This window comes from Carlito syrichta, unplaced genomic scaffold (assembly GCF_000164805.1).
Source record: "Carlito syrichta isolate Samal-C Ts95f unplaced genomic scaffold, Tarsius_syrichta-2.0.1 Scaffold304512, whole genome shotgun sequence".
Lineage (NCBI taxonomy): Eukaryota > Metazoa > Chordata > Mammalia > Primates > Tarsiidae > Carlito > Carlito syrichta.
In genome coordinates this window covers 221,382-235,028 of record NW_007248608.1, presented here as the reverse complement: position 1 = coordinate 235,028, position 13,647 = coordinate 221,382, and the positions used below count along the sequence as shown (strand labels likewise).

The following is a 13,647-nucleotide window of genomic DNA, read 5'->3' as shown; positions in this document are numbered from 1 at the left end:
TCATCCACAATGAACAGGGAGAAATGTATGTGTGTGTTTCTTCCTTTAGCTCTGGAAAGTCCTGCTTCATGGTTTGGAAAATAAAAGTAGCTCCGTGCTCTATTTTGGTCTGCCATTTAGACTTGCCTCACAGACCACAGCAGTGCAGTGTGCATTTCGGGAGGTCAGCTCTAAATCTTGGGTTTTCCTGCTTGTCTTCCTGTCAGAGGCATGAAAGTCATTGAAAGTCGAGCCCAAAAGGATGAAGAAAAAATGGAAATTCAGGAGATCCAGCTGAAAGAGGCCAAGCACATTGCTGAAGATGCCGACCGCAAGTATGAAGAGGTCAGATCCTGGGGCCCAGAGTCGGGGACTCCCAGCAGTGGCCTTCGGGAGGCCAGGGAACAGCCTTAGTTCCTGAGTGGAGCAGTCTGCTTCCTTGGCAAAAATGAGTGGTTTTGAGAAGCAGCGTCCCCTGGTCTTCAGAGTCATGAAGCCAATCAATGGCCCCGGGAAGAAGGACCACAACTCTTCTCCCCCACCCCCAGAGACCAGGGCAGGAAAGGCCTGTGGCCGGGAGAGGGGAACGTTGGGCCCCTGTGTCTTTTGGAAGGAGCTCCCGTGGTGTGTCTCACTCAGCACATCCAGCCCAGGCAGCTCTGGGGCCACGGGCCTTGCAGTGGGCGTGGGATATATGGTGCCTTCTCGCAGGAGATGAAAACAGCCTCCCATGCTGACAGAGCCAACATGTCTGTTGAGCTTCAGTATTTTCCTGACTGTATCACCGTGGCTGTCCTGAAAAGGCATTGGCTGTCCTTTTTTAGTGTCATTATCATCACCTTCCCATTACACCATGCTCACGCGTTGCGAGCTGCCCCAGAGGCTCCCTCTCCACTCAGGGTCTTCCACAGAGGGCACATTTGACCGTCAATCATCACCCGCTCGTCTCGCCTTAGCATCTCTCACATCTTCCTCCACAAAAAGGAGGTTGCTGGACAGAGCTCTCAATCAGTGGAGTCTTAATTCTTCAGTGTTTTTCCTGGACCCCCCACCTTTCCAGAAGAAATGCATCGTGTCTCCTCCTGCTCTTTTTGAGGTTGTGACTTGTGTATTTCTTCCTCCCTCCCTGTTTTGGTCTGGCTGCCATACAGACTTTGCCCGGGTCAGGCTTCCAACTGAGACTGTTCGATCCTGACTAACCCTCTGGGGCCTTTGCGAACAGAAGCCTCAGGCATCCTTCCTTGGCGCTCCTAATTGAGATTTGCTTCTCTCCAGTCTACCAGAAAGGACCATCTTGTTTGTAGACCAGCACCCTTAGGGAGTGATAGGATCTGATTCCTACCCCCACACCCTCCTACGCAAAGGTTGCCAACCCCATGGTGTATGTGTATTGTGCTTTCCCACTGCAGGTGGCCCGTAAACTGGTCATCATTGAGAGTGACCTGGAACGTGCAGAGGAGCGGGCTGAGCTCTCAGAAGGGTAAGCAGGCCCGGCACCCAGAGGCCACGATGGGGAGCTGCAGAGCAGTGACTAAACAGCATGACCTTCTGGCAGCTGCACATTCACCTGTTTCAGCTCCGGGCTCCTTTTGTGCTCATCTGATGGGGATGAGCCGCGAGTCTGGAGCACGGAGGACTCGTGTGGGGTGTCTATGTGTGAATGCGTGTGTCACTGCATGCCTTACCTGCACACTGATTTTGTGAATGGCCTTGTGCATTTCCTGTGTCCACTAACAGCCAAGTTCGACAGCTGGAAGAACAATTAAGAATAATGGATCAGACCTTGAAAGCATTAATGGCTGCCGAGGATAAGGTACTGATGGCTCGTGTGTGGTTTTCAGGTTTAACTGCCACTCAGGCGTCTTCAGCTGCCAGTGCCTACTGGTCTGTCTGGTGTAACGACTGCACCTTCACTACACCCTCTGCTATTTAGATCTTGCTTAAATGCTTTCCCTCGGTCCTTTATGCTCCTTGTTTTCCCTTCATGAATGCTCTTCGGGCAGCCACGAAAGAAGCCAAATGATCACACTTCACAGTTGTTGGATTTTGTCTGCTGTGCGAGGTTGGGGACAGTGTCCCTGGCCGAAGTGAGCACTTTACTACCTGGTGATCTGGCTCCTTTAAGGCAGCCCTTCGACTCTAGGACTTGGTTTTCATTTTTCCCCTCCCTCTCCTTTTTCTCTGCTCCTCTTTGGCTTGTCTCGCACCCTTTCTGCCTCTGATCGAAAACAATAGCAAATGTGCCGAGCTTGAAGAAGAACTGAAAACTGTGACGAACAACCTGAAGTCACTGGAGGCTCAGGCTGAGAAGGTAGGCCAGGAGCATGGGGTGTGGGAAAAGGCATCTTTTCGGGGCTGCTTGGGAGAGGCCCTGCTGACGAAAGCAGCCGGACGGTAGACGTTTACAAGTGGCAGTATTTCGAGGTGGTTCCGGACGGTTATCGGACAGCAGGCCTTTTTACTTTTAACTAGCGTGTTTATTTTATGTCAGATACCCAAGTCATCGATTTAATTTAAACCAAGTGCCAAACGGATACATTTTATCTCGTTCTTACCCCATGTAAACCAATAGGCAAGGAAGCAGAACACATATTGTAGTTTGCCATTCGATATTGGAGGTTCCGTTACCTCCCGAGAGATCCTTAACATCTGTTGCTGGGCTGGCAGGTTCTTTGCATCAGGAAGCACAAGGCGCGCAAGCTGCAGCCTGACATCTGGATGCTCTTTCTAATTGCAGTACTCGCAGAAGGAGGACAAGTATGAGGAGGAGATCAAGGTCCTCTCGGACAAGCTGAAGGAGGTAATGTTGTGAGAGTTCTGGGGGGAGTCAGCTGACTTAGAGTTGAGTTTGTTTTCATGGAGCTGGTCACAGCTTTCATTTTAAAGCTATGATGCGGCAAGTCAGGAATATTCAAAGGCGGTCTTGGAGTCTTGGTGCCATGCTAGCTGCCGTCTCTTGTGGTAGCGCTGAAACCCACAGGTGGTTTCAGACCCACTTGACAGGTGATGCGCATTGTGTCCATCCTCTTGTTTTTCCTGTACTTGGAGCTGCAGCAAACATAAAAACTTCCCAACTTTGACTCAAATAACTTAAATCGTTACAGGCTGAGACTCGGGCTGAGTTTGCTGAGAGGTCAGTAACTAAATTGGAGAAAAGCATTGATGACTTAGAAGGTAAGCTTTTAAGTGTCACTTTTTATTTAATTCTTAGGGTTGAATGCTGACCTAGCAAAATTATTTTCCAGTCCTCAGGCATCTGCCTTGATACACTTCTTTGCTCTTGCACATCCTTCTGTCTGTCCTCTGGGGTTTCTGTCTGTGGCTCCTAAACTCTTGGACCTGTGTCTACTGCTTATGGGGTGACTGTCAGCTACCAGCCGAGCCAGCAAATGCCCCCCAGCTTGATCTCACAATCAGCAGGAGTGTGGCAGGCTTGGTTTTCATTGTGCGTGGGGTGCTTGCAGGTGAGAGTGACTCTAGGATGATTTTGTATCTCTAGTGACCCTTCCTGATTATCTTAGGAATGATGTGGATTTGTTTTTAGACACAACTTGTCTTCTTCCGCGTATTAATTCAGTGTAAGGATTTGGATTTTTTTTAAGTCGTTCATTATCTTAGCAAAATATTCTGTGTCCTGAAAGAGGAGGGGAAAATCAGTAGGGCATTGTGTTACGAGATTACACTTAAGCATTTCTCCCTTAAGGGATTTAGGTTTTATTTCAGTAATACCCACTCTGTCTCACAGTAAACTTAAATGTTGATCTCTGAGGCTTGCGGAGGGTTTGCTGTGAAAAAGGAGAAACAAACACACACACACACACACACACACACACACACACACACACATCTCAGGCAGAAGGGCTAGAGAAGGACTGAAGTTTGGTGCATTCACCAGGATAGTGGGGAAGAGAGAGTGACAAATCGTCATCAAATAGCCTGCCCAAGTGGAGCAAAGTGTGAAGCCTTCATTGTTAGAAAATCCACTTGCAGAGTTGCCACAACATCACCATAGAAAGTGTGGCTCTTTTTACTTTTCAAGCCTCCTGGACCAGTAAGAGGCAGCTTGTGTGGGAAGACCACAGGAGTCGTTTAAATGACACTAAAACTTGATATCCCGGTGGCCTAGTGTGGTCAGGAAGTCCATGGTTTGAAGGTGGAGCCAGATAAGGCTTACGGGTATAGTTGTAAATTGCTCTTCCAAAACTCTGCCCTTGGATATTTTTTCCATTGTTTGTAGCTGCAGGTGGCTGAGTGCTTCTGTGTAAAAATACAACTCTGCAAAAGAAAGATGTTTCATTACCCGCCCAGGAGGCAGCTGTCTGTGGTTTTATTAGGATTTAATGCGGCCTGCTGATATACCTACCATATTTGTTATTATGTTCACATTGAGTCTTTCTGTTTTATTTTCTAATGGGTTTTGTTCTCTTTGTTTTTGTTTCGATTTATTTAAAAACCAAACGCACGCCTCCTGCATTGGCCACCTGCCGCGGCACAACCCCTCATGCACTGCCCTTTCTCGCTGCTGTGTCGGGATGGCGCCCGCGCCACCCCACTCACCCTCCATCTCTTGGTCACTCTCCATGCCCTTGCACCTCTGCCTCACACTTCCTGGTCATAGACGAGCTGTACGCTCAGAAACTGAAGTACAAGGCCATCAGCGAGGAGCTGGACCACGCTCTCAACGACATGACTTCCATGTAAATGTCATCCACCCTGCCTGCTCATACCCGCGCCCTGGTGCTCGCGTGATAAACTCGCCATGCTCCTTCCTTACGCCTTCATCTCCACCTTTGTACCCTCTGCGCACGCTCTCGCATAACCTGGATTAGCCGTTGTTTTTCACTTTCTACTAATACAAAGGCCAAGTAGGTTAAGTCTGTCTATATAAATCACTCTCTCACAGTCCTTTTATTTTGTAAACCCTGAACTAGACTGTTCCCGCCAAGCAGTGAACTGGAATATGAATGACCTTGAGGGCTATCCTTTTGAGAGATTAAACTAGACTCAAGTAAAACTAGCAGGCCATGCAGTTGAGCAGAACCTCTCAAGAAATAGCAAAAATCGGTTTCCTGAGATTCGGTGAAGTACAGTGTGATTCCTTTCATAAGAGAAATTTAAACGGAAGGAAACCCTGGCGGGTTAGGTTGTTGGGTCTGAGGAAAAGGAAATAGCATAATCTAATACAGCCTCAAGAATGGTGCCACAAAAGATCATCTCTTGTTCACGTTTAAGAATTCTAGAGTAAACCCTCTGCTGAGTAACCAAGCCTTTCATTTTCTGTCTGTATGAAGGGAATTAAAGTACCCACAGTAAACATTCATCACAACCTGTGTCAAAGAAGTGGGAAATAAAGCCCAGATCGTACAGTGTGAGCTTGGGAGTTAGTGGTCCAGATTTTCCCATAAGGCAGTAGGAACTGGAGCAGGGTGTCTTGTTTTCATGAGGAGAACCTTGAGCAAATATGACTAATTCACATGGTACTAACCAAATGCAAGCATTAAGCTGCTTCTGCCTCTTTAAATTTCTAACCTGGAGTGTTTCACAGAGTTAGTTCTTCATGCTAACATCATACTGAATTCCGGTTGAAGCTGGAAATGTCATTTTCCAGGCCCACGTGTCATTTACTTACCCATGCAGAAAAAAATGGTAGCTTGAAGAGGGGGACATGTGCCTGCTGCCCTGCAGATCACAGAATCACACTCAACAGAAAAGCCCTTAGTGACGTGCATGTTACCATGGAAACCAGAGAGCATTCTGGCTTCTTTTTTCCCTCACTTGTAAATGAGAGGGTGGATCAGATCACCCGTCTTTAAGGTCTTTTCCAGTACTCACATGTGATTCTGTGGGAAGAACTTTTAGCATCAAGTTTGGTTAGGTATTCTGAAACGTGGGTTTAGTTTGTAGTTTGTGTTTAAATTCTGTTTCCGGGTCTTCTTAAAATGGACCCTTGCCCAGGGGGGCCCACGGCAGCCTCAGGTGCAGAGTCAGTGAGGATGGGTGTCAACCCAAGGGTGCAGCAGCTGGTACAAGGTTTTGCATGACTGCTCCCTGTCTTGTTTCATGTGCTGCTCTTGTCTGTTCATTTGGTTTTCTTTTTTCCATTGTGCCACTGTTTTCTTTTTCTCCCACCTTTTATCTTCACGCAGATAAGTTTCTTTGCTTCACTTCTCCCAAGACTCCTTCCTCGAGCTGGACGGCCTACCTCTCTGAGCTGCATCAGCCTGTTCTCCAGCTGACTCTGGTTCTTGCTCTTAGCCTCCTGCCTAGAGCCAGGCACTCACTGTGCTTTCTATTGTACAGAAGCTCTCCAGTTCAGTGTAAAATAAACACTGTGTAAGCTACTTCTGTTTGCTATTCTTTTTACTTCTTATTTATTGGCATTTTAGTTTCAACATCACTGAATAAAACTACAAATCTGCTTCACACATATGAGAGTTAGTTTTGGGCTGCTGCTTTTTCTTTTCTCTATTCTGAACATTATATGTTAAAATTAGGAGTTTCTAAAGCAGGAGTTCTGTGTGGAACTTTTAGCCCTTTGCACTCAGAGCCATCTTGCGGATCACCTCCAAGCAACTCAGCCATACTTTTTTATAGAATAATGAAAAGCAAATCACTTCATAGTAGATAGTATAGCATTGGAATCAGTTATTTTATTGTAATATTTGGCTTATGATGGAATTTTGGACATGGAGGAATTTATTTATGACCAAAAAATCAAAACTTTATATTTTTCTTAACATGTGAACCAGTCACTGACATTCATTGCAGGATCATTGATACATGTTGTGCAGTTGTTACTTGTTTGATGTCTTCCACCTGGTGTTTTTCTATTGGAGCCAGATAATGCAGTCTTGTTTCCGTCCTTCCATATTAATTGTAATTTGTTATTCAGTCTGTTTTCGAAGACAATGTGGAAGGGTACATTTGTGATTTCTGAAAACCATGAAGATGAGTCTAAACCTAACTCGTCTTTATTGCTGCTGATATTATAACTCTCACTTTTGTCCTTTCATTTTGCCATTGCTCTGCAAACTAAATAAATGGATTAAAAAATGCTTAATTGTAAATTATGAAATCACAGAATGAAACTTAGCAAAAGAAAATTACTTTTCCAATTTTACTTTTCCAACTTAGTGTAGATAGACTAAGTTCGATCTGTGCCTCTGGGTACTTCTATACAACCTGCCTTCAACTTTGAAAATCTTTTTTTTTTTTTTTAAGGCTACAGTAACTTGCTTATCTAACTTTTCAAGTTATACCATATGATCCAAAGTATATCCCCACAGCTGTGTTTCTACCTTCTGTCATAAAGAAGTGTTGGCAACACTGTGAAGCCACTTTATACATTCTCTTTTTTATTTTTATTTATTTATTTATTTTATTTTATTTATTTTTTTTTTTGAGTTAGAGTCTCACTGTCACCCACACTGGAGTGCAGTGGCCGCTCCCAGCCACTGCAGCCTCGACCTGTTGGGCTCCGGCGATCCTTCTGCCTCAGCCTTCCAAGTAGCTGAAACTACAGGCACACACTACCATGCCTGGCTAATTTTTTTTTTTATTTATTGTAGAGATGATGTCTCGCCTGCCCAGGCGGGTCTCGAACCCGCGGGCTCAGGCAATCCACTCAACTCAGCCTCCCAAAGGCGCAGGATTACAGGCTGAGCCACCGAGCCCAGCTTATACATTCTCTTTCAACATGATGCCAGCTGATATTTTTAACATGTATCTCAGTATATATCCCATCTCTTTATTTGCTATTTCATGCAATTTGAATGGAAAACTTCAAGGAAACATGCATTTTTGGAAAACGTGCGCTTGCATAAGTTTGTCTTGTATAATCACCAGCAGTCTCCTGAGAAGGGACATCCAAGTTGTTTGCTAGATTTATGATCCAAGTGCAAAAGGTTAAAAAAGTACCCAGACCTGCCTCCCTCTCATAGTTTTGGTTTCTAACGGTTGGCTTGAACTCTGGCATCTGTGGGGGTTTGAGGGAGGAATTGTGATGGCTCTGGTGTGCATTCCAGGCTGAGATCCTCTCTGCACAGGGGACAATTCTTGTTGGGATCTGGAAGAGCTGGCTTGATTAGGGTCTTCCTCTGCCAGAGGGTCAGCGTGGGATGTGATGGCCCAGAGCTCTGTGCTGATGACTAGAAGGCCCTGCTTGAGAGGACATGGCTCACTAATGGAAGGCTCACGATGAATGGCCTCGCGGCCATCCCACATTGCTAGGAGTTTACACCTAAGACAGGTGAAAAAGAACTTGGATCCAGACCGCGTAAGCTGTGGTTACTGTTGATCATCCTGTTACAGCACAAAGGGGAGTTCAAGCTCTTTAAAAGTAGGTTCATCACTCAACCACCTGTATTTTAATTGTGAAAATGATATCTTAGGTTTTCTAAGTATGATTGTGTTCAGTCATGATTTATTTTTGTGCTCTTAGACATATCACATATTCTTTAGAAACAGTTGTACATGCATTATCTTTGTGTTTAATAGCTTTTTGTTTTGTTTTTTGTGGACATTTAAAAAATAAAGCCATTGAAGTTGATTTTTTTTCCCCCAAAAAAAGTAGTTGGTGGAAATTGTTCAGAATATGGTTGTATTTAGCCAGGTGTGGTGGCATGTGCTTTGGGAAGCCAGGCAGGGGAATTGGTTGAGCCCAGAAGTTTGAGACCAGACTGAGCAACGTAACAAGACCTCATTTCAACAAAAAGTAATTAGCCTAACTTGGTGGTGCTCACCTGTAGTCCGGCAGCCACTCAGGAGACTGAGGTGGAAGGATCACCTGAGCCCAGGAGGTTGAGGCTGCAGTGAACCATAATCATGTCATTGCATTCTAACCTGGGCAAGAGAGTGAGACCCTGATTCAATCACACACAAATATAGTTTTATTTTATTTGGACTTAATTCAATTCACAAACATCAATTAAATGTTTTTTTTTTTTTTAAGAATACCTTGCAAAATTAGAACTTTAATAAGGACTTTAGTTTCTTCATTTCCAACATTTCCCCTTCCTCAATAATCTGGCCATATTTTTCCTGATTTTTAAATATGGATGGTCTTTATATTTTGTATAAGGTTTTTATTAGCCCAAGAGGGCTGATATACCACTATACTCAAATAAATTGGACAGACTGAAAACAGTGTTACTCACTGCAAAGACTTCAGAGCAGAGGGGAAATACCTTTGTTTAAAAGAGAGCTGTGAATTAAAGTATTTTATTACTTTTTAAAATTTAGACTCCAGACAATGTCTCTTCCTTGAGAACATAAAAACTTCTATAATTTCATGTTTTTCTTAAGGCTCCTCAGGGCCTACTTTTGACCATGACTCCTATCTTGCTCTTTTTTAAATTAAGAGTAATAGACATGTGTACTCTTCTCTGGTAGTCCTCCTGCCATAGACAAAATGACAGGTCTAAAAGTTTTACTGAGCAGATGTTCATTAATTCTGGAGGCACACCTACTTCTTGGACACCCTTCCAGAGACGCTCACACTTTCTATAAGTACACTGTGCAAGGGGAAACAAGGAACTAATGGATTGCGAAGGCCCGTCTGGAGTAGCCCAGGAAGGTGTGCACACACGAGAGGATACACAGCAAGCTGAGTTCAGCCGGAAGTTCCTGGAGCTGGGGTGTCCGGCTCAGCAGGCCAGGCCATAGATACAGCTGCTGCAGAGCCATGTGGACCAAGCCAAAGGCATCACTGGGTCTGAACACCAGAGGCTTCACGACTTCTGGAAGACTCCATAGGAGAAGAGGGGGAAACACTTCTGAGGGTACAAGCTTGTCTGATCCCTACCTTTAGACCACCCACATACACCCACTCCATGGCAACTGAAGTAGAGCTGGTCCAGAGGACTTTGTGGGAGCAACCACTGTCCTTTCCGCTGAATCACACTGAGCCTCTGATTCACTAGGTTTTCCCAAAGTCCTTCCATTCCAACCTGGCCAAACATCTGGGCTCAGCAAACTGAGACATCCTACCTGTCCTTGTCCCCGATGACAGTTCCTGTGTAGGTAGTGTGAATCTAGTAATGAGGCTGATGTTTTGCAGCCCTGAAGCCTGTGCCCCGTACAAGGCACTGTGGGAGGTGGTAGGGTGTGGGAGGAGATGGGCTAGGAGTGTTCTTTTTTCTTGGCTAGCTGGCCATCTTGTGGGAAGATTGATGAACGAAGCGAGTCTGAACTAATAGGCGCTGTATGTCTAGAGCCAAGAAGGAAGAGTCGTTCTTACTGTGAGCTACTTGGGGGGTAGGGGTGACATTTGCTTGGGGTTTTGAATATTCAGACATTTGCATGAGCAAAAAGAACAAGGAAGAAGTAGTCCAAGCTAGAAAATGTAACACACGTGGCCTCTTCTCCCATTTTGGAGAGATTGTTCATGGGAGAATTGCTCATTTTCCCAGCAGCCCTGAGGACTGCAGAGGACGCATTTCCCCAGGGGATAAGACTGTTCGTTTTTCAAGACCGTTCTGTATTTCTGGGTCCAGATTGGCATCGTCCTTCAAGCAACCATGCTCCCTCCAGCTTTTCCAGTGGGCATCTGGCTCTCGTGTGTGGTTGTGTGGGTGTCCCCTGGATCATTAGATTCAGACGGACTTGTGGGGGGCTTCCTTGCCACAAGAGCAGATTGCATGTTCACCTGTAAAGTGTATCACACTGGTCTTCATGCTGATGTTCCAAGTTTTGTTCATTTTATACAGATGCATTAGCCCCAGTCATGAATGCTATCCCAAGTCTAAATCAGCATTGGGTAGAGATAAATGTTTGTCCTTTTGCTATTGGTATAGGGTAACATGCTGTCCACATTGGACAAGAGTTCAGAATTTTTACCCTGTGCCATGGTGAATGGGGAAGGACAGGACTTAACTCTGCATTTCAAAATGTAAAGGCAGCCGATTAGTAACCCCTACTTGGTCCTTCCTGAAGGGAAAGCTTGCCCTGTGAATGGAGAGGAAAAGGGTTCTAGAACAGGTGAGCCCAGATAGGCAGTCGGAGGTCTCGCCTGTGTTCTCTGTCAGGCCCAGCAAAGGGAGAATGATGAGCCAGTTAGGCCTCAGTTCCCAAATCTGTTGCCATATCCATGTATGGCTCAGTTCTGGAGGGTTTAGTGAGGAACGAGAGGAATGGCCACTCTTCTGCGTCTTTGCCTGTTGCGCCCCTCGCCACCAAAAAAGGAATCCTGGCCCTGCCAAGCCTTTTACATCCACCCTTCTTGGGCACAGGACAGATGACCATGGGGGTCAAGGGACACTGCATAGCAGGTGACCGGTTGCTGTCCTACCTGAGGTATCTCTGTGCTGTCTGTCTGTTAACCTGCCTCTCACCGAGTCTGCCTAACCTCTCTTCCTTCTGCCTCTTCTCTTCTGCTAACCTGCTTGCTGACCTGTCCAGATCAACTCTACCAGCAACTTGAGCAAAACCGCCGCCTAACTAATGAACTCAAGCTGGCCCTGAATGAGGATTAAACTGTGTGTGAAAACACTCGGGTTGAATTCTAGGACTAGAGCCCCTGTGTGGGAGATCTAAGCCTCCTGCCTTCCACCATTAGGGTGTGAAACAGTTGCTTTCTGAAGAAATGCAGCAGAAGGGTGTCGGCTGCGAGGCAGGCCCTGCCTGCATTTCCTCTAGGTAGCTGAAATGTTAATTCAGTTCTCTCTCATTACAAAACAGATTTTATGGTAAAACATATACACCCGTCAACTCGGCACTCTTGAAAATAGCAGGTCCTCTTGTTTGAATGATAAATAATGAGGACCAAAAGAATGTTTTCTGTTTCCCATAGACAACTGTGAATCCAGCTTTAAGAATATATATACACAACCACAGATATATATATTCCTACTCCATATTATATTCCTTGCTTCTTAAGATATAGTACAATGTTTGAAATATGATTAAATGTACCTATGCTTGGGAAAATAGCTTTTGAAAACAGAAGCTCATGTCAGAAGTCCCTGGTTGTCTGAAAGGTATGCTTTGTTCTAATGGTGTTGGACTATGGTGAGACTGTCATGCTAATAGTAAATAGAACCCTATAAAATATTAAAAGAATGTCCTAATAAAGTGTGCATGAAACATGTTGAAATTTTTTTATGAGCAATAGAAATAAATCATTTAAGAAGTCAGAATACCTATTTATGTCATCTTTGTTTTCTGTGAGATTGTGTTCCAGCACAACTCCCAGACCTTGCACTGCCTGTAACTCGGAAGTGTCCACTGTATTAACTTCTTCCATTTGTATAACAGTGCTGCGAGCTGTATTTGGTTTTTGCCTTTCCCTGCTCCCCGGCACACAGTCTGTGAGCCCTCACCAAACCCCACCTGCGTCTTCCCAGTGTGGGTGTTGGTGGAGGTGCACCTGCCGCTCTAAGAGTCTGTGACTCCCCGGGGTCAGGGATGTCTCCCCCTCCGAGGTCCCTGTCTGGAAATGAGTACCGTCTTACAAGCATGCCTCGTTTAATCATCTCGTCCTGTGTTTGTGGTTGATGTTTGCCTGCCTAAATGTACAAACCACCATTGTGTTCAAAGTGCAGCTATTCATGACTTAATTTTCTAATCCCACCACAGAGAAAGTGGCTCATGCCAAAGAAGAAAACCTTAGCATGCACCAGATGCTGGATCAGACTTTACTGGAGTTAAACAACATGTGAACACCTCCTTAGCAGCGGCCACATTTGCTCATTTTGTTCTTGTTGTTTTGTTTTTAAACACCTGCTTACCCCTTAAATGCATTTTTATTTACTTTTACCACTGTCACAGAAACATTCACGAAATACCAGCTGGGGCAAGGGTGGGGAAAACACACACAAAAAGGCAAGCCTGTGTCCGGGCGATAATGGTTTAAATGTGCCATTTCCCAGGTTGACATTGCCACACATTGTAGAGAGTTTAGCAACACTGTCTGCTTAGTCCGTGTAGGAATCCTCACTAAAGCAGAAAGATTTCCACTCAGAGTGCCAACAGTAGAGGCAACAGGAAGATGAACATTGGAAACACAGTCAGGTGTGGATTGGTGCTACTTCAAACAAAAGATCCCCTGTGGTCTTTGTTCCATATATACAATTTAGAACTCTGTCCAACACTAATTTATTTTGTCTTGAGTTTTCCTACGAGATGAGACTGTGGATTCCACATTTCAGAATTCACTCAAGCCAAGGGTCTGTAAGCCACGCTGCTCTTGTAAGACTTCATTCCTTCCCGACTGGCACACTCACAGCTCGTGACAGCTCTGTAGGATGGCATTCCATGTGGGCCCCCACTCTTTCAGTTCTCCATGTTAAGGTGAAAGGTTTAGGCACTATGTATGACTGGGAAGGAGAGAACATTTTCTTAAGAGTTACGCCGATGTGTAAACATTGTATAATGATATGGAATAAAATGCACATTGTAGGACGTTTTCTAAACTTGGTGGTCCTGTCGTTTGTATGTTTTTACCGTGTGAATGTCAGATTGTGTCTTCCTCTACAAATGGTTTCTTCAGATGATATCCCAGAACCCAGGGGAAACAGGGTTTTTTGTGTGTTCCCCTCTCAGAAACACCTCACTTTGCTCTGCTGAAGCTATGAGTGCAGGGAACACCCTTTCCAGAAGTGGTTTTCCTCGTTAGTAACATATCTGCACATAAGTATAAGACTCTCCAAGTAGTGTAACTGGTTTGGGGAT

General features: G+C 45.1%; 1 protein-coding gene across 5 annotated transcripts; it reads left to right on the top strand.

Moving 5' to 3' along the window:
• The first annotated feature begins 201 nt into the window (after positions 1–201).
• LOC103262462 (tropomyosin 1) lies at positions 202–13,388 on the top strand. Of its 5 annotated transcripts, none has more exons than XM_021713374.1 (7): positions 202–324; positions 1,389–1,459; positions 2,215–2,290; positions 2,717–2,779; positions 3,084–3,153; positions 4,598–4,676; positions 6,126–6,320. In XM_021713374.1, the coding sequence occupies exons 1-7, from the start codon at positions 211–213 to the stop codon at positions 6,127–6,129; spliced, it is 477 nt and encodes a 158-aa protein (XP_021569049.1). In that variant the 5' UTR covers positions 202–210; the 3' UTR covers positions 6,130–6,320. The 5 variants fall into 5 exon arrangements, with proteins under 5 accessions (XP_021569049.1, XP_021569050.1, XP_008058269.1 ...); XM_021713375.1 differs by having other exon boundaries at positions 4,598–4,724; XM_008060078.1 differs by lacking the exons at positions 4,598–4,676; positions 6,126–6,320 and adding an exon at positions 12,553–13,388.
• The last annotated feature ends 259 nt before the right edge of the window (positions 13,389–13,647 follow it).

Excerpts from the sequence above, each read along its gene's own strand:
- LOC103262462 (XM_021713373.1), top strand. The coding sequence starts at position 211 with ATGAAAGTCATTGAAAGTCGAGCCCAAAAGGATGAAGAAAAAATGGAA. Across the intron at positions 1,793-2,716 it reads TAATGGCTGCCGAGGATAAG|TACTCGCAGAAGGAGGACAA; the intron begins GTACTGATGGCT and ends TTCTAATTGCAG. Across the intron at positions 3,154-6,125 it reads AAGCATTGATGACTTAGAAG|ATAAGTTTCTTTGCTTCACT; the intron begins GTAAGCTTTTAA and ends ATCTTCACGCAG.